This window comes from Poeciliopsis prolifica, unplaced genomic scaffold (genome assembly GCF_027474105.1).
Source record: "Poeciliopsis prolifica strain line A6 unplaced genomic scaffold, Auburn_PproV2 SCAFFOLD003, whole genome shotgun sequence".
Classification (NCBI taxonomy): domain Eukaryota; kingdom Metazoa; phylum Chordata; class Actinopteri; order Cyprinodontiformes; family Poeciliidae; genus Poeciliopsis; species Poeciliopsis prolifica.
Genome location: NW_026562378.1, coordinates 13,408,972 through 13,435,239, shown reverse-complemented (window position 1 = coordinate 13,435,239; position 26,268 = coordinate 13,408,972). Strand labels below are relative to the sequence as shown.

General features: G+C 40.5%; 1 protein-coding gene across 1 annotated transcript; it reads right to left on the bottom strand.

Annotated features, from left to right (window-relative positions):
* Nucleotides 1-2,712: 2,712 nt before the first annotated feature.
* LOC129355994 (transmembrane protein 88) lies at nucleotides 2,713-24,053 on the bottom strand. The gene is made up of 3 exons (XM_055025626.1): nucleotides 23,881-24,053; nucleotides 22,355-22,649; nucleotides 2,713-3,550 (listed from the first exon to the last, which is right to left on the bottom strand). Exons 2-3 carry the CDS (start codon nucleotides 22,646-22,648, stop codon nucleotides 3,323-3,325), a joined length of 522 nt encoding a protein of 173 aa, XP_054881601.1. The 5' UTR covers nucleotide 22,649; nucleotides 23,881-24,053; the 3' UTR covers nucleotides 2,713-3,322.
* Nucleotides 24,054-26,268: the final 2,215 nt, after the last annotated feature.

Here is a 26,268-nt window from a genome sequence, read left to right as displayed (position 1 = left end):
TTTTCCCCCCTGCAATATTAGCATTGAATTTCCTCAAAGAATGACATGAACAGAACCAGTGACACGTTTTCAGAGCTGTTTTTTCTGTCATGGATTGGAATCTATGCGCTTTTAAAAAAATATCTTAATTTTGAGTCCTACAAATAGAAATAAAAGGCTGGTTCTGTTCTACCTTTTGTTGTAACAAAAAAGCAGTGCTGAATAAGTATTCAGTTAATTTGTAGTGTCTAAACAAAGCTAATAAAAACAGTTAATTTATGAGACTCAACTGTGGGAGAAAACTGGGTTTCTCTTATAAATCCAATCTATGATGTGAAGTTTTGACCAGTTCAAGTAAATTTTCTAAGCCATTGTGGGTCCAGACATGTGCAAGCAAAGCAAAGAATGATCGAGTTGAGAGGAAAACATGAAAGCACATAACATCTGTTTTCATTCCCAGTTACTTTCTGAAGTAATTTGATTCAATTCTCTGATTCATGCAACATTTTCTTACTGTGACAACTGCAAACCTCATTGTGTCCCAGGAAGCAGCGTTTCATGATCACATGGCTTGAATTTGGTGGTGTCTGGGATTTCTGTTCTGAGTCAGTATGTTTTTTCTTCTTTTTCTGTTTATTTGCTGTAATAATATGATTTTTATTCAGTTATCAACCTTTTAGTCACAAGAGTGAGTGGTGCTCATCTCTCTCTGTGCGTAAAACTTTCTGTCCTCGGAATTAGAATCCTAAGTGAAGAACCGGACTGAGGCTAGTCTTCATTCTATGTTGCATGACTTTGTGTTTTGTGTTTTTGATGTAAAGCACTTTGAAATGCCTTGTTGCTGAAATGTGCTATACAAATAAAATTTGATTTATTGATTGATTGATTGATTGATTGATTGATTGATTGATTGATTGATTGATTGATTGGTTGATTGATTAGTTTCTTTGACTTCACTCCAGGTTCTGCTTTTAACAAAAACCGACTCCCAGACATCCTGGTTCATCACTGTCTCTGGAGTATTGTCAGTTTTCTCCTTTATTCCATAAATTCTTTATTTAGTCCTCCATCAACTCCAAAACCATCACAGTTTGGTTGCAGCTGCTGGTTTGTTCACAACTAAACTAATATAGGTCACAAACACACTGATATGTTGTCTTAGTTTGATGGCAACATGTAAAATAAAAGCTTTAAATAAATGTCACTTGACCAAATGACATTAAACCACTGTAAAGTGTTCATTACATTCTCATTCTTCTGATTGCTGTTGTTCTTTTTCATACTATGTTGTATTTTCAGACCAGTGTAGGAGGTTTTAGTTGTTTGTTTCAGAGCTGCTCTGGATTTTCACTCCCATGTTCTGCATCTGGCCTAATTTTCAAGTACTTAACATCATTTGCAGCAGCAGAGCCACAAATGATTATCCAACATTTCCCTCTTGACAAAAAAATCCATTTCAGTTTTCCTGTCCGCCTCAGTGAAGCAGGCCAGGCTTTAGTCACAAGCTGAACATCAACTCAGGCCCAGCATGCGAGTCATCCAGAGTCAAGAAAGCTGCTGCTGTCCATGTTATTATTTATATTCAAAATGGGTTTGAGTGGAAATGGCTGCTGCCAGTCCTGGGTGAGAGTCGGGTTTCATTCCAGATAGATCAACAGGTTAACACACGCACACACATGTGCACACCCTCTCATAGTTCACAGCACAAAGCATAAAATGTTATAATTTACTTGAAGACCTCAAAGTTTCTCACTTGACAAGTTTGGAAAACAGACAAATGGTGGAAAAAAGGAATTTCCAAGTTCCTAAAGCATTAAAAAATAAAAAGCTCTAATTAATGCAGCTAAGGTTGCATTGTAAACAGATGACGCAGTGACAAAACAAGACATTAAATTATAATCACTAAATCTAAAAATTACAAGGCAACATTGACTCTAATTAACATCGTGCAACAAATTCAGATCCAAGCAATATTAAGCTACCAGACGCCCATCATGGCGGAGCGGACCGAGTTCTGAACAGCGAGGCGCCACATGCAAAGGGTTAATACCTGATTGTCAGTCAGGTTCATCTCAGTCACAATGGATCATTTTAGAAACTTTTATTTAATATTTTCATTGCAAAAATGTTTTTTAAAAAGCTGCCACACAGTGAGAAAACAGATGAATCCAACAAAAAAAGAAAGAAAATGAGGCACATTACTTTCAACAGATGATAGGAAGGATAATCAGGACGTTTATCTCACTTCTACAGCTCATCAGCATCCAACGAGCACAAAATTGAAAAAGCATCTGGAAATGATGGGAAAGTGAAAATGACTTTTTCATCAACTGCATGACAAGTGGAGATGATTCGCCTCATCATCGTTACAGCGCTTGTCTGGCCACATCAGAGTTTCTGGCTCTTTTTTGAAGAGAAAATCCTGCATTGAGGCTCAGTTCTCTGTTCAAAGATTTTTGAGTCCTGTCGTTCAAACACTAAGTCTAGTCGTTCTGCTGCAAGCTCACTGTTTGTGCATTTGTGTTTTTATTGATGGAGGGAAGATCAGAATATGTTTGTTTTTATTGACAACCCTGAACAGAAGCACCAAACAACAAACCAGATTGAACCGCTGCTTCCTTCCCAACATTTGTTTATAGGTTTATATTCTTTTTCTAGAAGTGGAACTAAATTATGCCATTATGAGGCAGACTGTGGTGCATTTAAAAAAAAAAAAAGACAGAAAATAGGAACTGACACAGAAAAAGTTGTTACCTTTAATGTTTTACATACGAACATGCAACCATTAAAAACATCAGAAGTTTTACTGCTACTAATAGATGAACTGACAGGTTTTTTTTTTTTAAATAGTGGGATTTATAACTTTACCTTTGTACAGAGTATTTGGGCCAGCGTGAACAGGGAATAAATAAATAAATTTCTGCCAAGAAATGTTTTATATTAATCCAAAAAAAAAATTTCTAGGAAAAACAAAAACTTTTCTGAGCTGGAAAAGTCAAAAATTTGCAAGAAAAAATTCTATTTTGGGATTAATTTCAGTTAATTACTAAAAAAAAAGCTTGCAAATGTCTGAGTTTCAAGAGTTGAGCACATCTAAAAACATCTCAAATTGGCTCTACATGTGCAAACACTGAGAAATAATCTGAAAGACAGGAACAAAATAACATGTTTTAAACAGAACTAATATTCAAAAGAATGTAACTACTGACACTAGGTGAAAACAATCAGACTGATTGCTTATTTAAAGCTGACATCTATTCTATTCATTGTTTACACTGGAAATTGAATATGTCACTGTCCTCTCTCACTCTGTTTGCCATTCAACCTCAACCTGGAGAGCCAGTCACACCCAGGCCTGGACTCTTCCCACCCAGTCCAGCAGCCTCCCTCGGTACCGAGCCCTGGACAGCGGCTGGAGGAACAGAAGGAGCTGGAACTTCCTCAGCAAACCGCAGAAAACCGCCGCCGCCAGGACTACGAGGGGCGACATCATCACGAAGCCCAGGATGATGAGGGCAGAGCAGCTGTTGTCGTCGAGGTAGCGGCAGATGGCCGCCGGGGCGTCGAGGACCTGGAAGGACAAAGCAGAGAAGTCAGTATGTAATCTGAATTATGTTCAGATTACATAATCTACACATTAAGCAGTTCACAATAAGCCCAACAGAATAAACCACCATAGAGACAAATAAGGTGATGAACAAAGACATCTGGATTGACTTACACAACTGACATGTTTCACATATTCACACCGCCAGGGATGCTCTTTACTTCCTGTAGTGTCAACCCATCAAGGGCCTTTAGCTCTTTAACATAAAGAGTTCAAAACCAGCCTCTTCTTCTACACTTTACTTCGTAAAGAAGTATTGAAAAACGTTTTCTTCCTCCAAGTGCTAATGTGGAATAACATTAGTGGAAGCTAATGCTAAAACACTTTACCAACATGGAGTTTAGTGGAAGCTAAAGTACTTGGTGGAAGCTAATGCTAATGTGCTATACCAACAGAGTTTAGTGGAAGCTAACATTGAAGCGCTATACTAGCATGGAGTTTAGGGGAAGCTAACACGCTATAGCAGCATGGGGTTCAGCTGAAGCTGTTGCTAAAGTGTATCCCTGTAGTTAAAACCGTCTTCCTGCAATACTGCTTACAAAGAGAACCGAAACAGGAGAAAGAAAAACTAGATAAAATAGGGATGAATGAAGAAAAACGGTTTAAAGAAAGTTTTTAGTGGTAACTGGTTAATATTTTTGCACAATTTCATGTACGTTCAGACACAATCATACATGTTAAGCCTACACTCACAGAGTAATCTACCTGCTGCTTGATCATTTCCTTTTCTAAGTCGTTTTTATCCAAATGCAGCTTCGTCTCAAGTAAACACGCTGGCAAACAGTTGTGCCTTACATTTAGTGTTCTGTGAAATGCGCTCTGTGCTTGTGGTGAGCACGATGGCCACCTGTCTGAGCTCAGCTGCTGATGGCACCAAATCAGTGAGCTTTGTCTTCTCACCGACTCTCTGTCAACAGAACAAAATGCCTGCAGAATGATGCTGTCTGCAAATGTTTGCTTCAGTTTAAGCTGACATTCTTTGTCATCTTAATAATAAATACTGCGCCTTTGGGAGCCTAAACTTTTAAAGCCCTGAAAGAGTACAGCCTCACGAACCAAAGTGCGTGTAGTCATCGGCAGAGTATTATAATACCCCCAAAACCTTTCCATACTGTGCAACAAACGCAGATTTATTCAATGCATTTTTGGATCATAAAATAAAATCTCAAGCTTTCATATCTTCAGAAAAAGGAAAATTTATCCCATCTGAAAATAAGAAAATGCAGCTAGAAGTTGAAAGAAAAGGTCATGCAGTAACAGAATGAAGTTTGTCAAACTTACTTTATTTAAATTTGTTTAATTTGATAAATTAATCAACATATTACAGCAGTATTATGTGTTTTCCAGCTGCATAATGCCATTTTATAGCATAGTCAAGTAATTATTCAGTTGTTATAAAAATGTTAAATACAACTCTGGAAAAACGAGACCAGGCTCTAATGCCTTGAAATTGGGTCACTGTCTCTTTAAGAAACTCCCGCTCTTTCTGAAATTCCGCCTTCAGGAAGTTATGACAACCTCGCTCCTCCGTTAACCATTTAACAACATTTCACCAGAGCCTCACTGAGGACTAGAAAACCTCTCCACATCATTTCTGTATGACCGCAGTACATAATATTATAACTCTGAATGTAATAGCAAAACATTTAAATTGTAAGAGTATTTTAAAAGTAAAAACATAATTAAAGCTGCAAGCAGCCTCGAACGGCCCTCGCAGCCAAGCGCCGCTCCGGCCTATTGCCACCGCGGGGTACTAGCAACCGCCGCCCGACGCCAGCCACCACAGATACTCTCAGCAGTTTTTAGCACCTCCGCCCGCACCGCGGAAACTGTTGCTCCGTTTCCATCAACGCTCCCCACGTTCTAACACAGAAGTCGTTGCGCGGTTTCCGCGCCCGTCCACCAGGCGGTACGCATCGGTACGTTCGGTACGTTCGGCGGCACTTCCTGACGACGCACAAAAAATGTGGTGCAGATTCGTTGATATAGCGAGGAGATATAGCTGGCGTATTAATGTAGTTGGCGCAGTGGAGTCAAAATACATTTCAATGTTGTTGGGGTGTTTAGAGGTCAACAAAGGTCATACATATCCAATTTGGCGCCAGTCGGATGATCAACGTATCATTTAGAGCCTATCATATGCACATGGTGAAGAACTGCAGTTCGCCATTTCTACACCCCAATGCGGTTTGGTCAGCAGCCAGCATTCACAGAGTTCATCATCTTGTCGTTTTAAGTCAGTATTCACATGATGAAACCCATATATGATAGAATAACAGTAAAACTCACAGGAGAAAAAACTGGTGATTGCCTTTGAAAAGTGGGCGGGGCTAGGGTGATTTCATCAAGTGACCATGGAAATGTGTTCAGGATTGTTCTATAGAGAAACACGGGAAGTGTGATGCAGCTGTGATCTTGCATTTGGAAGTTTTTTAATGTTTATGTTTCATGGCAAATAGTGAAAGTTTTACACTAAGCCACGCCCACATGCTTTGATGTTAACTGCAACTGAGATCTAAATGCAGTGCAACTTTAACATTTTCCTAAAATGAGTCAGGAAAATGGTAAGGTTAAGATGTATCAGTTTAATAAACCCTTCTGATCAGTAATAAACCAAGGGCAATGCACATTCAGAGAGCACAGTTAACTTTCAGTACATTAGAACAAAAGCACAGGTTTAATCTCTCTCAATAATTAGGTATTAATCACAGCAAGTGGTCCAAGTAAATATTACAACCCCAATGTATCAGTCTTAAGAACTCAGAACGTTGTAAGATAGTCGCTCCCAACAATCCTAACCGATCATCCTGTAGTGTGTGGTGTGTTACGACTGATCGAGTTCAGTCGGTGGAACGTCGGGACCGCTTTGATCTAAAATCGGGGATATTGACTGTCTTTAATCATCTTTGCTCATTCATCCAATCTCTGTGGTGTTCCTCCGACTTTTTTTTTTATCTTTTAATGAAAGATAATTATAAAATTATGCACAGAGTACATCTGGTTGAGAAGCACATTCCAATCTTTGGTTGAAATGGCGCATTGATTTTATTCTGCAGTCATAATACAATTTTAAACAATATAATAAGTTTCAATGAAAGGAGCTGGAATAGGCTACGTTAAGCTTTCGCGGTCAGTTGGGGAGAAAGGATAACTCCCATTTGATTTTCTAAAAACATTGAAAACAGTATTTTTTATGAAAAAAAAACACCTCCATGTTGCGATGCAACAAATATAATCCTTGCTTACGATATCTCCAGTTCTTAATCCAAGGCTTTGATTTTTGGTTACGTCTTTTTTGGGTTAAAATAAGTCCGCAAACTAAAGTTACCAATTCAACGTCGTTGTCCATGTTTGTTTGTTTACTCCAAATTCAGCTGTGGTAGTGCAGAATTTTAATTTGAAGGTATTTCGTAGCTGGTATTAGAATGTGTTCGAGTGAAACCTCACACTCTTAGAACGAACCCGTTACACCTACGATTTTAAATAGGCTAGTGTGTGTTCTCTCACGTTTTCAGAATTGGCCGACTTTTCTAAAATCGTGTAGTGTGAACTGAGCTTCACTCACCGCATCTCCAGTTACCACTTTTAAGACGAACGGCAATAAAACTCCTCTCCAACAGACAGTTCCGGCTCATGAGCGTCGGGTCTGCAGCTCCAAAACCGAAGCAAACGTTAGCGTGGTCCGGTTCTGTGGCTCCATAAACCAGGCATAATGTTCAGGAAAACTTAGCTGCTCCAACAGTTTAGCAAAAAAAATGTACAGTCCACAGCGTAATGCGCCGAACCTCAACCATGTACGATCTCCTGCCGACTGCCAGTACTTACAGTAAGTATTAGCACAGCTACAGTACGTGCAGTCCTTCTCAACCAATCAAATTGCTTAAATTTGTTTTTGCCCTTGACTGGCCATTAAGGCAGAGACGAGGGAAATGATGCATTTACTTGCGGTAGGAAATAACAGTCATTAACAAAACGCTACATTTACTCCGTGTTTTAAGCCAACAAAAATGATCTTAGGGCTTACATATAACATTTCAGGTTAAATGTAATCGCTGTCCTTTTGGAAATCTCACGGCAGACGCGCTGGAGACGTTTTCACGGCCGTCCGAAAAAAACCGAACTTGATTTGTTTTCTCATTGATGGAGTACCAGTGACTCCTGCTGGCGCAATAATGGTATTGCGCCAGCAGTACCAGTATTGCGCCACCAGGGGCCAGTCGTACTCCATCAACACTGACCAGAATGTGTTACTCAGCGGAGCTGAGTAACACAATAAAGGTTTTGCTGAATGACGATGTTTGTATTATTTCTAGCCAAAATTAATGAATGTTTGTACTCTAACCCACAAAACAAAATTATAAAAAAAAAAAAAACTTTAAAAATAAAATTGAGAGCCAAACGTATGGCAATGGCGTTACAGGTCACTTCGCCACGCCGCCACGCCCACCTGCTCCATCGAAGCTGGTCGGTTGGAATCCTCAATACACCAACATGTCTTCTGTGACTGGGCACAGTTTCATGTTGATGAGGTCAAAGGGGTCAGATAGCGACCATTGACAGTAAAACATGACACTTCCTGTTCTCAGGGCGTGGCCTAAGTGATGTCATCATTGACCATAGGGTATTGTAGTAGACCCGATGATGATCAACAACAGTAATTTTGGTACCTGTGTGAGTTTCTGTGTAGGAGATATAACAGTTATTTTTTTTACGGCGAGTAGGTGAACTTTGACCTCTGCTAACCCCCCTTCAGCATACTCAAAAACTCACCGTTTAGATAACTTTAGATGAGACATGCCTTATGAACAGACTGACCGAGTTTGAAGACGATCAATCAAAATCCCTAGGAGGAGATAGATCAAATATGAAGGCTGTAAACGGCAAAAATGCGGTCAAAAACCGAACTTGAGTCCAAAATGGCCGACTTCCTGTGGGGTTTAGACCATGGCTCCAAGAGACTTTTTTGTACGTCCTGACAAGGTACACATGTGTACAAAGTTTCGTATTTGTAGGTTAAAGCATGGCTTGGGGCTGATCATTTAAAGTTTTCTAGGGGGCGCTATAGAGAAATTAGGCTACGCCCACCAAATATTGTGATGGATTCCTGTTGGGGAGTGGATGGGTCCCATCCTTATGAGTTTGCAGCAGCTGGGCCCGAAAATGTGGACTTGAGAGCCAAACGTATGGCGATGGCGTTACAGGTCACTTCGCCACGCCACCATGCCCACCTGCTCTATCGTAGCTGGTCGGGGTTGGAATCCTCAACACACCAACATGTTTTCTGTGTCTGGGCACAGTTTCATGTTGATGAGGTCAAAGGGGTCAGATAGCGACAGTTCACAGTAAAACATTACACTTCCTGTTCTCAGGGGGCGTGGCCTAAGTGATGTCATCATTCGACCATAGGGTATTGTAGGACACCCGATGATGATCAATCACAGAAACTTTGATGCTTCTGTGAGTTTCTGTGTAGGAGATATAGCAGTTTATTTATTTATGGCGAGTAGGTGAACTTTGACCCCTGCTAACCCCCCTTCAGCATACTCAAAACTCACAGTTTAGATAACTTTAGATGGGACATGCCTTATGAACAGACTGACCCAGTTTGACGTCGATCAATCAAAATCCCTAGGAGGAGATAGATCAAATACAAAGGCTGTAAACGGCAAAAATCGGCAAAAATGGGGCCAAAATGGGAACTTCAATCAAAAATGGCTGACTTCCTGTGATACTTGCACTATGACATTAATTATAAATTTTGAGCGTCTTGGGGAGCTCTACAAGTGTACCAAATTTCATGTCTCTACGATAAAGTAAGTGAATAGCAGAGGGTAAAAAAGGGTGTTTTTCCAATTTCTAGGTGGCGCCGTAGAGACATTTCTGTTGCAATTTTTGCGACAAATTTAAAATACGTAAATTTTAAACAGGCTTAAGGCCTCCGCCAAGTTTGGTGAGTTTTTGAATATGATAAAGCCCCCAAAAAGCCAATTCATTTGGGTGGAAGAATAATAATAATAATAATAATAATAAACAATAGGAAAACAATAGGCCTTCGCAGCGCTTAGCTGCTCGGGCCTAATTAAAGCTGCAAGCAGCCTCGAACGGCCCTCGCAGCCAAGCGCCGCTCCGGCCTATTGCCACCGCGGGGTACGAGCAACCGCCGCCTCACGCCAGCCACCACAGAAGCTCTCACGCAGTTTTCAGCGCCTCCGCCCGCACCGCGGAAGCAGTTGCTCAGTTTCCATCAACGCTGCGCACGTGCTAAGACAGAAGTTGTTGCGCAGTTTCCGCGCCCGTCCTCCAGGCGGTACGCATCTATGCGTTCGGCGGCTATCCTTCAAGATGCAAAAAAATGTGGTATAGATTCATTGGTTTAGAGAGGAAATACAGCTGGCGGATTAATGTAGGGGCGCAGTGGAGTCAAAATACATTTAAATGCTGTTTTGCTCTTTAGAGGTCAACAAAGGTCATACGTTTTCAATTTGGCGCCAGTCCGATGATCCACGTGTCATTAGAGCCGATCATATGCACGTGGCGAAGTAATGCATTTCGTCATTTCTACACCCCAATGCGGTTCGGTCAGCAGCCAGCATTCATAGAGTTCATCATGTTATCATTTTTAGTCAGTATTCACATGATGAAACCCATATAAATTATAGAATAACAGTAAAACATACAGCAGAAAAAAACATGTGACTGCCTCTTAAAAGTGGGCGGGGCTACAGTGAGGTCATCAAGTGACCATGAAATGTTCAGGGCTGTTCTCTAGAAAGACAGAGGAAGTGTGATGATGCAGCTGTGATCTTGCATTTGGAAGTCATTTAATGTTGATGTTTCATGGTAAATAGTGAAAGTTTTACACTAAGCCACACCCACATGCTTGATGTTAACTACAACTGAGATCTAAATGCAGTGCAACTTTAACGTTATCGTGAAATGAGCCAGGAAAATGGTGAAGGTTAAGATGTATCAGTTTAATAAACCGCACTGTTCAGTAATAAACCAAGGGCAATGCACAATAACAGAGCACAGTTAACTTTCAGCACTTTAGAACAATAGCACAGACTGAATCCCATCCATTAATTAGGTATTAATCACAGGAAGTGCTGCAAAAAATATTACAACCCCAATGGATCGGTAAAAAGATACTTAGCATTTTCTCAGAGCTCTTTCAAACGACATTTTAAACATCTTCTATACATAATAACAAACAACTCTGAATTTATGAAACTGGATGTATCACACACACTATTCAGTTTATTGAATTAGTAAAGCGCTTCGTTAGCATTAAAAACTTTGCAGAGCTCAGGCATTGGGTTAGCATCCTCCTCAGAATAACTGTTCCAAACATGACGGCTTCCAGAACCAGCAGGAAGGAATAAATTACTCACCGCACCGCGAGTAACGACTGTTTAAACGAACAGCAATGGGCTCTTTGCACCTGCCGCGCTGACGTCACAAACTGTATACCCGAATGCGGCTCTTTTTTCCACTTTCAGAAACTATGACTGCTATAAAAGACAAAGTCGTACTTAAGACACAAATAAAACAATACTATGTACTTTGTTTAAGTTTTCATGGATTTCTAAGCGATCCTCAATTAAGACAGCTTGTAAAATATTCGTTGCTACAAGTTAAAGCTACCACTTGAAGCTAACGCCGTACACACCGCTCTAAACACTGTCTTAATGAGCCATTCACAACAAGCATGCAAAAGTAATAAAACGAATTAACACAGAAACCTTAAGCAACACGGCCATATTTTTCTAAAAGTAATAACTCTGAATCTGAACACTCAGCTGAACTAGAACTCCGATACCAGAGTAAGCTCTGTGCTCGTTTTTCTTCGTCATACTTCAAGCAAAAAGTCTGAACTGTAATCTGCCCCCCCCCCCCCACGCCTTCCGCGCTTTATTGTCGTTAACAATAAACACACGTAATATGCTTGAAAAAATAAGGCACAAACAGTGTCCGTTAGAATGGCTGAGAAATCTTTAGATAATTAAATAGCAGATTTTTACTAGAAAGCTAGCAGGCTTGTGCTAGCAGTTTAAAGAAAATAAAACTCACCTTCATATCTGTGAATGTATAACGAGGCGAACATCTTAAAACCCTTCTTTGCCTTACTTGTTGGGGTTTCGGATCGATGTACATTATTAATTGTTACCTTACATTTCAGCCGTGTTTCCCGAACGTGTAAGCTGAGGTGCAAAGAGCCCATTAAACTGCTCCAACTCCGGTCCAACAGAGCCTTCTTGCTCCAAAGCGTGGTTCGTATTTGCAACTCCAAAATCCAAGCAAAATGTTGAGCGTAGTCCAGTTCTGTGGCTCCAAAAAGCAAGCAAAATGTTCAGGAAAACTTTGCAGCTCCAGCTGTCGCCGGCTGACTGTTATTACGTAGCGTCGATCTGTTTTCTCATTGATGGAGTACCACTGCCTCCTGCTGTCGCAATACTGGTATTGCACTAGCAGTACCAGTATTTTCCACAAGGTGCCAGTGGTACTCCATCAAACACTGACCCCAGTGTGTTCTTACTTCGCTGTGTCATAAGTTTTGCTGAATGACTTTGTTTGTATTATTTCTAGCAAAAATGAATGAATGTTTGTACTTTAACCCACAAAATAAACTTATATATATATAAAAGTTATAATAATGTATATTTAAATAATTAATAACATAACCTATGGGCTGCTGTTTTCTAGGGGGCGCTATAGAGAAATTAGGCCACGCCCTACAAATATTGTGATGGATTCCAGTCGGGGAGTGGATAAATATTCATCCTTGTGAGTTTGCAGCAGCTGAGCCCGAAAATGTGGTATTGAGAGCCAAACGTATGGCGATGGCGTTACAGGTAACTTCGCCACGCCGCCATGCCCACCTGCTCTATCGTAGCTGGTCGGGGTTGGAATCCTCAATACACCAACATGTCTTCGGTGTCTGGGCACAGTTTCATGTTGATGAGGTCAAAGGGGTCGGATAGCGAATGTTCACAGTAAAACATTACTTCCTGTTCTCAGGGGGCGTGGCCTAAGTGATGTCATCATTCGACCATAGGGTATTGTAGGACACCCGATGATGATCAATCACAGAAACTTTGGTGCCTCTGTGAGTTTCTGTGTAGGAGATATAGCAGTTTATGTTTTTATGGCGAGTAGGTGAACTTTGACCCCTTCTAACCCCCCTTCAACATACTCAAAAACTCACCGTTTAGATAACTTTAGATGAGACATGCCTTATGAACAGACTGACCGAGTTTGAAGCCGATCAATCGAAATCCCTAGGAGGAGATAGATCAAATATGAAGGCTGTAAATGGCAAAAATGGGGTCAAAAACCGAACTTGAATCCAAAATGGCTGACTTCCTGTGGGGTTTAGACAATGGCTCCAAGAGACTTTTTTGTACGTCCTGACAAGGTACACATGTGTACAAAGTTTCGTATTTGTAGGTTAAAGCATGGCTTGGGGCTGATCATTTAAAGTTTTCTAGGGGGCGCTATAGAGAAATTAGGCTACGCCCACCAAATATTGTGATGGATTCCTGTTGGGGAGTGGATGAGGGTCCATCCTTATGAGTTTGCAGCAGCTGGGCCCGAAAATGTGGAATTGAGAGCCAAACGTATGGCGATGGCGTTACAGGTGACTTCGCCACTCCACCACGCCCACCTGCTCCATCGAAGCTGGTCGGGGTTGGAATCCTCAATACACCAACATGTTCTCTGTGTCTGGGCACAGTTTCATGTTGATGAGGTCAAAGGGGTCAGACAGCGACAGTTCACAGTAAAACATTACACTTCCTGTTCTCAGGGGGCGTGGCCTAAGTGATGTCATCATTTGACCATAGGGTATTGTAGAAGACCCGATGATGATCAATCACAGAAACTTTGATGCTTCTGTGAGTTTCAGTGTAAGAGATATAGCAGTTTATTTTTTTATGGCGAGTAGGTGAACTTTGACCCCTGCTAACCCCCCTTTAGCATACTCAAAAACTCACCATTTAGATAACTTTAGATGGGACATGCCTTATGAACAGACTGACCGAGTTTGAAGTCGATCAATCAAAATCCCTAGGAGGAGATAGATCAAATACAAAGGCTGTAAACGGCAAAAATCGGCAAAAATGGGGTCAAAATGGGAACTTCAATCAAAAATGGCTGACTTCCTGTGATACTTGCACTATGACATTAATTGTAAATTTTGAGCGTCTTGGGGAGTTCTACAAGTGTACCAAATTTCATGTGTCTACGATCAAGTCAGTGACTAGCAGAGGGTAAAAAAGGGTGTTTTCCAATTCTAGGTGGCGCCGTAGAGACTTTCTGTTGCAATTTTTGCTACGACTTTAAAAATACGTAAATTTTAAACAGGCTTAAGGCCTCCGCCAAGTTTGGTGAGTTTTTGAATATGATAAAGCCCCCAAAAAGCCAATTCATTTGGGTGGAAGAATAATAATAATTAAAGCTGCAAGCAGCCTCGAACGGCCCTCGCAGCCAAGCGCCGCTCCGGCCTATTGCCACCGCGGGGTACGAGCAACCGCCGCCTCACGCCAGCCACCACAGAAGCTCTCACGCAGTTTTCAGCACCTCCGGCCGCACTGCGGAAGCTGTTGCTGAGGTTCCATCAACGCTTCCCACGTTCCAACACAGAAGTTGTTCCGCAGTTTCCACGCCCGTCCACCAGGCGGTACGCATCGATGCGTTCGGCGGCGCTCCTTGACGATGCAAAAAAATGTGGTGCAGATTCATTGGTTTAGGGAGGATATATAGCTGGCGGATTAATGTAGGACACGCAGTGGAGTCAAAATATATTTCAATGCTGTTTTGCTCTTTAGAGGTCAACAAAGGTCATACGTATCCAATTTGGCGCCAGTCGAATGATCACATGTCATTTACAGCCGATCGTATGCACATGGCGAAGTACTGCAGTTCGTCATTTTTCATCATCTTCAGCTGTGTTTCTAAAGCACTCTATTTCATTGTTAGAGTAAAACTTACTCAGAGTGGCGAATTACTGAAATGGTTTGGAAGAAGTAAGAAAACGCTACATTTACTGCATGATTTAATTCCACAAAATTATCTGAGACATTTTCTCCTTTTAGAAATTTCATGGCAACGCTCTCACAAAGTTTTCGCGCCCATCCGCCCATGGATCTGTCATTGGTGGAGGAACACTGACTACTGGCGAAATACTGATATTGTTCTTCATCCTGTTTATCTGCTGTTTCATTTGTGGAGCAATACTGACCCCAAGTGGCGAATTACTGAAATGGTTTATAAACGCCAAAAATGGGGTCAAAATCTGAACTTCAGTCTAAAATGGCCGACTTCCTCTGGGGTTTAGACCATGGCTCCAAGAGACTTTTTTGTAAGTCCTGACATGATACACATGTGTACAAAGTTTCGTAATTGTAGGTTAAAGCATGGCTTGGGGCTGATCATTTAAAATTTTCTAGGGGGCGCTATAGAGAAATTAGGCCACACCCTACAAATATTGTGATGGATTCCTGTCGGGGAGTGGATGAAGATCCATCCTTGTGAGTTTGGAGCAGCTGTGCCCAAAAATGTGGAATTGAGAGCCAAACGTATGGCGATGGCGTTACAGGTCACTTCCCACGCCGCCACACCCACCTCCTCCATCGTAGCTGGTTTGGGTTGGAATCCTCAATACACCAACATGTTTTCTGTGTCTGGGCACAGTTTCATGTAGATGAGGTCAAAGGGGTCAGATAGCGACAGTTCACAGTAAAACATTACACTTCCTGTTCTCAGGAGGCGTGGCCTAAGTGATGTCATCATTCGACCATAGGGTATTGTAGGACACCCGATGATGATCAATCACAGTAACTTTGGTGCCTCTGTGAGTTTCTGTGTAGGAGATATAGCAGTTTATTTTTTTACGGCGAGTAGGTGAACTTTGACCCCTGCTAAGCCCCCTTCAGCATACTCAAAAACTCACCATTTTGATAACTTTAGATGGGACATGCCTTATGAACAGACTGACCGAGTTTGAAGGCGATCAATCGAAATCCCTAGGAGGAGTTCGATCAAATACGGAGGCTGTAAACGGCAAAAATGGGGTCAAAATCCGAAGTTCAATCCAAAATGGCCGACTTCCTGTGGGGTTTAGACCGTGGCTCCAAGAGACTTTTTTGTAAGTCCTGACATGGTACACATGTGTACAAATTTTCGTAATTGTAGGTTAAATCATGGCTTGGGGCAGATCATTTAATTTTTCTAGGGGCGCTATAGAGAAATTAGGCCACGCCACCAAATATTGTGATGGATTCCTGTCGGGAAGTGGATGAAGATCCATCCTTGTGAGTTTGGAGCAGCTGGGACCGAAACTGTGGAATTGAGAGCAAAACGTATGGCGATGGCGTTACAGGTCACTTCGCCACGCCGCCATACCCACCTGCTCCATCGAAGCTGGTCGGGGTTGGAATCCTCAATACACCAACATGTTTTCTGTGTCTGGGCACAGTTTCATGTTGATGAGGTCAAAGGGGTCAGATAGCGACAGTTCACAGTAAAAACATTACACTTCCTGTTCTCAGGGGGCGTGGCCTAAGTGATGTCATCATTCGACCATAGGGTATTGTAGGGCAGCCGATGATGATCAATCACAGAACTTTGGGCCTCTGTGAGTTTCTGTGTAGGAGATATAGCAGTTTATTTTTTTACGGCGAGTAGGTGAACTTTGACCCTGCTAACCCCCCTTCAGCATACTCAAAAACTCACCGTTTTGATAACTTTAGATGGGACATGCCTTGTGAACAGACTGACCGAGTTTGAAGCCGGTCAATGGAAATCCCTAGGAGGAGTTCGATCAAACATGAAGGCTGTAAACGGCAAAAATGGGCTCAAAATTGGACCTTCAATCCAAAATGGCCGACTTCCTGTGGGGTTTAGACCATGGCTCCAAGAGACTTCTATTAAGTCCTGACATGATACAAATGTGTACAAAGTTTCGTAATTGTAGGTTAAAGCATGGCTTGGGACTGATCATTTAAAATTTTCTAGGGGGCGCTATAAAGAAATTAGGCCACGCCCACCAAATATTGTGATGGATTCCTGTCGGGGAGTGGATGAAGATCCATCCTTGTGAGTTTGGAGCAGCTGGGCCTGAAAATGTGGAATTGAGAGCCAAACATATGGCGATGGCGTTACAGGTCACTTCGCCACGCCGCCACGCCCACCTGCTCCATCAAAGCTGGTCGGGGTTGGAATCCTCAATACACCAACATGTCTTCTGTGTCTTGGCACAGTTTCATGTTGATGAGGTCAAAGGGGTCAGATAGCGACCGTTCACAGTAAAACATTACACTTCCTGTTCTCAGGGGGCGTGGCCTAAGTGATGTCATCATTCGACCATTAAGTATTGTAGGACACCCGATGATGATAAATCACAGAAACTTTGGTGCCTCTGTGAATTTCTGTGTAGGAGATATAGCAGTTTATGTTTTTATGGCGAGTAGGTGAACTTTGACTCCTGCTAACCCCCTTCAGCATACTCAAAAACTCACCGTTTAGATAACTTTAGATGGGACATGCCTTATGAACAGACTGACTGAGTTTGAAGCCGATCAATCGAAATCCCTAGGAGGAGTTCGATCAAATACGAAGGCTGTAAACGGCAAAAATGGCCTCAAAATTGGACCTTCAATCCAAAATGGCCGACTTCCTGTGATACTTGCACTATGACATTAATTGTAAATTTTGAGCATCTTGGGGAGCTCTACAAGTGTACCAAATTTCATGTCTCTAGGATAAAGTAAGTGAATAGCAAAGGGTCCTTTGAAAATTTGTAGGTGGCGCTATTGAGCCATTTCTTATGGGATTTTTGCGATGACCTTAAAATACAAAATTTGAAACTCCCTTTACGCCTCCGCCAAGTTTGGTGAGTTTTTGAATATGATAAAGCCCCCAAAAAGGCCCCTCTTTAGGGGGGCAGAATAATAATAAGAAACAGTAGGAAAACAATAGGCCTTCGCAGCGCTTAGCTGCTCGGGCCTAATAAACAATAGGAAAACAATAGGCCTTCGCAGCGCTTAGCTGCTCGGGCCTAATAATAATAATAAACAATAGGAAAACAATAGGCCTTCGCAGCGCTTAGCTGCTCGGGCCTAATTAAAGCATTTTGTGTAATAGTAAAAAATTAAACAGAATAATTGACAAAAAAAATCCTTGAACACATTTAGCAAAACTTTCTGCTTTAAATGCAATAACATTAATGCATTTTGCACTGATTGTTATTAAATACAAAAGTAGCTCTTTCTTTAGAAATGGTAATAAATTGTTTTCATCCTAATCATTATACTTCTAATATACTTCTAATAAAGCATAATTTAAAACTTTTGCCAATAAATCTCAAACTTTCTCTTCTTAAGTTGCATTTTGAGACTGAGGGAAACAGTCTTCAGTCAGAAGCTTCTTCAAATTCACTGTAATACAAATCATCCATCCATCCATCCATCCATCCATCCATCCATCCATCCATCCATCCATCCATCCATCCATCCATCCATCCACCATCCATCCATCCATCCATCCATCCATCCATCCATCCATCCATCCATCCATCCATCCATCCATCCATCCATCCATCCATCTCTCCAGCTGCGTTCTGGGCGAGAGGCGGGGTCTCCCTGCACAGGTCGGCCCTTTGGGATCAGTAAAGTATTTTTGATTGATTATTACACAATGAGGTTTGATCTGATATAGTCCATATTATGTAAAAATAATATAACATTGTGAAATGCGGTGGTGGCGGCATCATTCTGGGAAACCAGTGAGTCGTTGGAATGATGGAGCTAAAAGCAGGTCAGTCCTGAAATTAAAGCTGACTTCAGATATTCAGCCTGAAGAACAGTTTTGTTTTGTAAATCTCGACGCTCTGAAAACTTGCGGCTGCAGCTTTAGGGTAAAATAAAAACTATTAACTCAGGAAAGGCAGAATAAACTTGTTTTTAAATATTTTGTGCTGCATTGTGTTGGCATAGCCACAAAATCCTACCAGCATACACTGAGGTTTTGTGATTGGAGGGGAATAAAATGTTAGTTTTTTGAAATCCAGAAAGTCTCTTTAGCGGTTTCCTTCATGCTCAAAGTGTCATCAGGTTCATATTTCTGCCAAAAACTCTGAAGGCTGATCGTCTGCAAGCAGAACATCTTCTCTGTGGGTTTACATGCCTGAACTTCCAGTCGGGGTAAACAAGTCGGCGTGTGCATGAACAGAGCAGATTCCTCCTCGTAAATGACTTGTGAACATTTTTCTGCAGCTGCATGCAAATATTTGGACACTTTGGGAAAGACATGTTGTTGATTTTGGAAGCGAAGACGAGCGACTATAACCCAGGAATCAGAAAATAAGGGCAGGCTTTTGTCAGATGGCAGGGAGTTTGTGCTAATTATCTTTGCTCCTCATTAAAAGTACATGAAACAGTTATTTAATATGTCAAAGTTAGCAAAGTAAGTATTTATATTGTGCAGTCAGCTGAGTGGTTTTCCTCTCGTCTGCAATGGAGGATTAATTTGCCCTGCATACCTCAGGATTTTTCCGTAATGATCATCGGAGAGGACATTAGTGTGCTCGTTTTTCCTGACTGCGAGTGTTTTTATTTCATAATGTTGCCATTAATCACTGAAAGAGAAGATATTTTCAGAGTTTCTGGACATTTTCATGTTGTTTTTGTTCAGTTTTCTCTCTAAACATGCTTGAAGATTTGACAAAACGTTCTGCTCCAGAGTTGACCTGAGTGGTAGGGTCACCACTAAAGGGACGGTTTGTATTTATTGAAGGTATTATCAGTAACAGCTCAGATAGACGTCATATTGCAGCCAGTTTGTAGAAAGATAAAAATAAAAACAGGTCTTAAATAAGTTAACTATCGTTGAGTTTCTGTGTGAACGTTATTACTCTAAGATTACGCTTAAACCAACAGATATAGTCCCTGGCAGATTTTAAATTCAATGTAAATTGACTTTAATCTGATTAGGGTTATGGTAAGGAATCTCTCCAGACTTGAAAACGAGAAGCTCATCGTAAAAAATGGTCAAAAATACCAGTGGAAACATATAAAAGGCTGTTTGGTGGTTTATTATTGGTTCCATTTGTTGTTAAAATATTAAATTAGAAGTTTATTTACTTAGTTATTTATTGATAACCTTTGAATGTTGTCTTCTTAATATTTCTGAAAATACTTCTTGCGTTTTAAACTATAAACTGAATAAAAATAATTTAAAATTTAAATCTTCCAGAAGTTTGAATATTAACTCTTTCAGTGCTGTGACATTATTCTGCGACTGGGAAGGGAAATATGGTCAGTAATAACCTTTTAAAAATATATAAATTGTCCCTTTAAGTTTGTTTCTGACTCCGATCTGCAGAGCAGCTGATCCTGCAGTTTTATTTTGTATTTCTGCCCAGAAAGTATTTTATATCTGAAAGATTTTCTGTTTTTTTCCTATTTTAACTTCATATGTCTTTTGCTCCAACCATAAATGACCAAAGTGAATATTGACATTTAAATCTAAGCGCTCCCTGATGTTTTCCTATGTATTATAAATACATTATTTCCAAGATGAGATGTTAGAAGACATGTTGTAAAAAGTGGTTCAACATGCAAAAAAGTAAAAGTTTGAGGCTTATAAACGTCTGAATTTATTTTTCTGTTAAGTTTATTTGTGTGCCGTGTTTATGCAGAGCTAATTTCATCTCTCTCCAGATTCCTGCACACACTGCTTCCTGTGAAGCATGACCCAATGAGCGCAGACTCCCTGCTGGGCCTGTTTTAATGTGAATGGCGGCGCCGCCGGTTCCCAGATTCTCGGTCGGGTCCAGACGTGTGCGGATGGATCTGTTCTCTCTTAAGATCTCAAATTACATTTAAATGGGAGTTTAAATGTAATTTGGCAGGTTGTGGTACTCCCACAACCTGCCAAGAGTCAGAGATTTATGTGAAAAGTGGTTTTAAATTAAAATATTTCAGCATCTTTTAGGCTTATAATGCTATAATTATTCATTTTATGTATGAAAGCTGCAATATTCCCTTTGAAAGGTTGGCAATTATGTTTTTATAATGACTTCATGCTGAGTCACAAGTGCAGTCATGTATAAAATGTAAAACGCTCCATTAAATATTCTGTTCTCTAAGAAGAAAATGTCACTAATTACCCTTTAATCCAGTTTTTCATCCCTGGAAAATAAATTTATTTATTGTCTCCTATGCAAAATAAATCAGGTTTTGCTAAATGTCTAAAACAGAATAAAACATTTCAAGATGAGGAAAAATTAAAGACACCCTACACCTCCTTTCAGCTTAAATTCACCCCACAGAACTGTAATGGGATCAAAATCTGGGCTTTGACTAGGCCCATGACCTTCCATAACAACCAAGTCTTGATGGATTTACTGGTTTGTTCTGGTTTTTCTTCTCGGATTTCATCAAGTGTCATCTGAAACTTGATTTAAATCATGGTCAAGTGCTGCTGCAACAAGCCACCCCAAACCATGACACTTCCACCACCGTGCCTTGCAGCTGGTGTGAGTTCCTGTCTGATTGTATTTGATTCTTATGGGCATTTTTAAATACATTACCAGACAAAAAAAGTTGATACTGTCTGATTTCTGATGATTTTAGACAAATTAACCAAACAGTCATGGTTTATGTGAAATATCTACATATATAAATAAGTTAGAAAACACACAGGCTTTCAAACGGTGTCCTAATTTTTCACATGAAGTCAAATCGAGGGAGAGAAACTAAAACAATTTTAGCAAAGTGTAATTTTTTACTTTTGCCATAATTAGATAAAATAAATCGTGACAGAAGTTGAAAGTTCAGATATTTTCAACAGGACATTTCCTCTGATGCTTCAGCAGAAAGCCTGAAAAACAAAGAACAGATCTCTTGACTCAATGTTCAGATCCTATTGATGCAGGAATCATGTAAAACGACTCCAGTTGGAAACAGAGTGAAAAGTGAACCACTGGGGGAGATTTAATTTAATGTTCGTCCACAGTGCTGTGCATCAGCAGCATCGTATTGATTTAATTTTAAAAAATTAAAGGCCAGTAAAATATTCAGTTAAGTAGTAAAACATTTAATTTTCCCAGCAGGAGCAAAACGATTTGGATGGAGCAAATATTTACGATCATTTTCAACTTTCTTTATTTCTCTACGGCTAATGAGCGCAGCAACATGCAACTGCAACTGCACTGAAATAAAAAATGAATCTAACAGTTGGTTCAAAGTGAAGACATGATGCAGTTTGATTCATAATCAAATCCTCACATAGAATCAAGATTCTGTTGTTTCTGAGGTTTCAGAAAGTTTTAAAGTTACAAACTATTCCTCTGAATTAGCATCTTCATGTCCAGATTAGATAACAGAGGAAATCCTGAGGCAAAGAGAATTTTCTCCAGTCTAGCATAAAAGTAACACAGCACTGCCCCTCCCCCACTTGTTTCTGCACACTACTGGCCAGCTGTCTGAAAGACAGAATCAATGTTTGTCTCATGTTAACATAAAATAAAAATGAGGCATTTTGGAAATATTTACTGATGCACAGAAAACCACCATGTGGAAACTAAAGGAGCATCAAACATCAGGAAGGAGAGAGGAGAAAAGGAGTCAAGGAAAGGTTGAAGGAGATGAGAGAGGAGAAAAGGAGTCAAGGAAAGGAAGGTCACACTAATGAAGGGTGAGTCTGGGTCAGAGTGTGATCGTTCTCTTCCCTCCTACAACAGGAAGTGAACTCATGGTCAGGACTCACTCTGGAGTGGCAGAGGAAGCCGGCGTACAGCAGCAGCGCTGCAGGCAGAAGCACTACAGAGAAGACCAGCGCCAGCAGCAAAGCGCCGGCCGACACCACGCACAGGTTCCAGAGGACCAGAACCGCCCCGCAGGCCGCCGAGCCGCACGCTCCCCTGCGGCCGCCCCACGCGCTGCCGTCGCTGTGCGCCGCCGGGGGGGGCAGCATCTTCACTGCGTCCCCCACCCAGAACTCCTCCTCCTTCTCCTCGTCCGCTGAGACGCCATCATCCAGGTCCACATCCACACCACACATCCTGGGAGGCGGAACCGACAATTTACTGGGCATGTTGTTCACCATGGAGACCAGAACAAAGGTCGGCTATGAACAATTGTTCACTTTAAAACAATCAAACCAAATGTTTGGATCAGGGGAGTCCAAACTGTGGCGTGGGGGCCATTTGTGGCCCCTGAACCGAAGTCAAGATTTTGGCACAGAAAACAGGCGATGACACCCAAAAATTTAAAATGGTCTGTTTTTCTTTTAAAAAGGCGACAGTCTGAAGCTCTGTTCATGTTTTGAATCTTAAACGATATTCAGATTTCATATAAATTATATTTATTGTTAAACACTAAAATGTTTTTCAAAGTTTGCATTTTGATCTAATTAATTTTGTCGCCCTTCAATAATTTAAGTTTGTCAGTTTTGACCCCAAGTGCAAAATGTTTGGACACCACTGACTTAGATTAAAGTGCATCCAGGTGCTGGAATGGCCTAGTCAAAGTCCAGAGCTGAAAAATGTCTCTTTACAACTGTTATCCAGTTTGTTCATTTGCAAAATTTGTTTATTTGTTTATTTTGCAAAATAAACACTTCATTCTCCAGGTGTGGAAAGGTATTGACATGTTGCAATAAATCAATTAATGCAGGATAAATTGAAACAAGCCCAGTATTTTCCATTTTTCTCTTTCTCTCTTGCTAAAACCAGGATGGTAAAAGTCTTCAGTCCTATTTTAGAAGAACATAATTAATTTAATTTGTTGTTTTTGTTTTGTTAATTTAGGATATTTAAGATGTCTCCCAGTTCCTGTGTTAAATGATCATTATCATGTAAAGTGTATTGATCTCTGACAGTGTGTTCTTGCATTATGATACCATTACCATTGTTTTACTTCAGAATGGTCTCAAAATAATATTCCTGCTAAATGTGTTATTGTGACAGGCTGAATACAAGTCAAATTTATGCCAATGTAAACTGTATTACATCCCAAAAATAAAAAAGAAGAAAAACTCTATAGCTGCTGTTTTTCAACATAATTAGTTTTCTAAATATAAAACATTTCTCCAGTTGATTATTTTAGTAATTCATTCACCTCCAGATTTCATATTTAATCAACATATTTCTCTAGTTCTAATCCACCCTAAGGCAGTGTGACTTTATGCAACATGTCGATAACATAAAGTCACACATGTTTTTATTGTTTTACATCAGTTTTCTTTCCCAGCTGGCTCGTTATAAAGACACATGAGGGTTACATGAGGCTCACCTCGGCCAGTGAATCCGCTGCTCCCGTCTCTCCTCCGCTGATGGTCGCGCAGCTTTTATCTTTTATTCCTGTTTGAAATAAACTCCTGTTTCTGCCTCGGCTTTGAACAAACCGTGACTTGAACCTGCAGAGCTGAGATGCTGCTGCTGCTGCTCGCTGCCGCTGCGCGTCCCCGGGAGCGACGCTCCGGAGCGCGCACACGTGCGTGCACGCGCGTGTGTTCAAAAGCTGCACGTGCCTTTGTGCCACCTGGTTGCGGTTTAGTCGCTATGTTCATTAATTTACCTGGGATTTTTTTTCAGTCTCTTTGGAAAATCATCGGGAAACTCGTCAATGTTTAGAGCAGTGGTGTTCAAACTGAGGCTCTGGTGCCTTTTGCAGCACTTGGAAAGATTTTATGTGGCCCATGACCTAAATGGTACAAGTTAAAAAAAAACTTTAGGATCAGATTTAGCAAGTTAAATGGGTAGTAGTGCTTATTTTGCAGACTTATGGAGTCATTTTTATAGCTTCAGTAGTCATAAAAAACACTGTGTATGTCAAAAATAACTTTTACTTCACATCTCCACGTCTTTGAAATTGGTCTCTGTCTCTTTAAGAAGCTCCTGCTCTTAAAGAGACAGAGACATGAGAGAATTGCATTATGACACGTGTGTCAAACTCAAGGCTTGGGGGCCAAATCTGGCTCTCCATTGTTTTTGTTTTTTTTGGCCCTCGCATTAATAGAAGCCTCAAAATAAGAATTTTGTGCTTAAAATTACTTTAAATCAAGCAAATCAAAGCAATTTTTATTCATATAATACCAAATTACATCAGTATGTTCAATATTATTTGATTTTAAAAAGTAAGCATTTACAGCTATTTATGTTTTTGCAGATTTTTGATTAGTTTTATCAATACTTGCTGGAACAACCAGATCTTTGAGAACATTTAAGAAAAATTAGTTTGACACACCAGCATAAAAATATGATTAAGCTAAAAAAAAAAAAAAAACTGTATTTTACTTATGCACATTTTTTAAGGCTTTCAAGTAAAATGATGGAATCTGGTCAAATTATGATTTATATCAAGTTAACTTTCCTAAACATAAAAACTACTCTAAACAAGCAGCTATAACAGCAAACTGAGTTCAGACTGCAGGGTTATAATTGCAGAAATTTGTGTGTTTTGCATATTCCAATTAATAAAATGAATGAATTTAAAAGTCGGGTAATCTTTTTAGAAACAGTGAATTCAGCTGAATGTCTATAAACCATACAAAATCTAACAAAAAGCTGCAACATGTTGAGAAATGTCCTTCTTATTTCCTCCCTCGGCACGCCGGGCCTCATGGTCCTGAAAACATTGTCAACATGTGCTGGTGTGAGATAACAGCATGATTGATTTGCTTTCCAGTGCAGTCAGACAGCCAACCTCTTGCTGATCAAATTTAATTACACAGAAGAAGAGACAGACATGAGAGGACGCGGGAGCAGAGTTAGGAAAAGAGAGAGACAGGAACAGATCGTAAGATAAGGAACAAGAGAAGATGACTGAAGATGAGTTAGTAAAACTGCAGACATTCTCTCCAGAGACACCTGCTGGACCATTTGGGAACTTTTTAAAGAAAATTATTTGTTTTTTGAGTTTATTCATTCATAATCTCTCGTCTTCTCCTCACTGTGGTGAATTTTGAATGATATTCAACTTGAGAAACCTGAACATGTTGCCCTGGCTGCTCGGAAACCTTGTGTTTATCTGCCTTTGACTCTGTCACTCTGCCTTCAGACATGCATTAGGCCACTCACCATCCATTAGCTTCACAACATCCCGTTACCGTGGTAATTCATCTTACGCCAGTGACAAGGAGCACACAAAGTGCAGAGCGCTTTAAAGGAAACCAGCCATCAAACTTGAAACACACGTTAAAAAGTCTTTTTTTGGCTTACAGTGTTGTATATAAAATGTGGACATTCAGAAATGGTTCATGATGGAGAAAAATAATTGCACAAACATAAATAATATTGACAAATACCATACCGAATACACTGTCTAATTTATAGGAGCAACAAACCTCTGAAAACACTCCCCATCTCTACTTAAAGAGGCAGAAATAAGCTAATTCAGTTTGTCTTAGCTTTACCTCATATAGCATTCCCTCCGCTCCTTCAGACTAGCCAGAAGCAATTAGCAAACACCTGGTGGAAGTGCACATCTGCTGAGTTAATCATATGATGTACTTCTCAGACGTTTGTCCACTCAATGGAGAAACAGTGCTGTGTCAGACAACATGGGAGCTCCTTAAAGAGACAGAGACAAATTTCAAAGGATTACATTAGGAAGTTTTCTTTGATGTCATATTTGACAGATACGTTTTTACATTTATATGTTCTTCTTCTTTAATGAAAG

Excerpts from the sequence above, each read along its gene's own strand:
- LOC129355994 (XM_055025626.1), bottom strand. The coding sequence starts at position 22,648 with ATGTGTGGTGTGGATGTGGACCTGGATGATGGCGTCTCAGCGGACGAG. Across the intron at positions 3,551-22,354 it reads GCTTCCTCTGCCACTCCAGA|GTCCTCGACGCCCCGGCGGC; the intron begins GTGAGTCCTGAC and ends TTGTCCTTCCAG.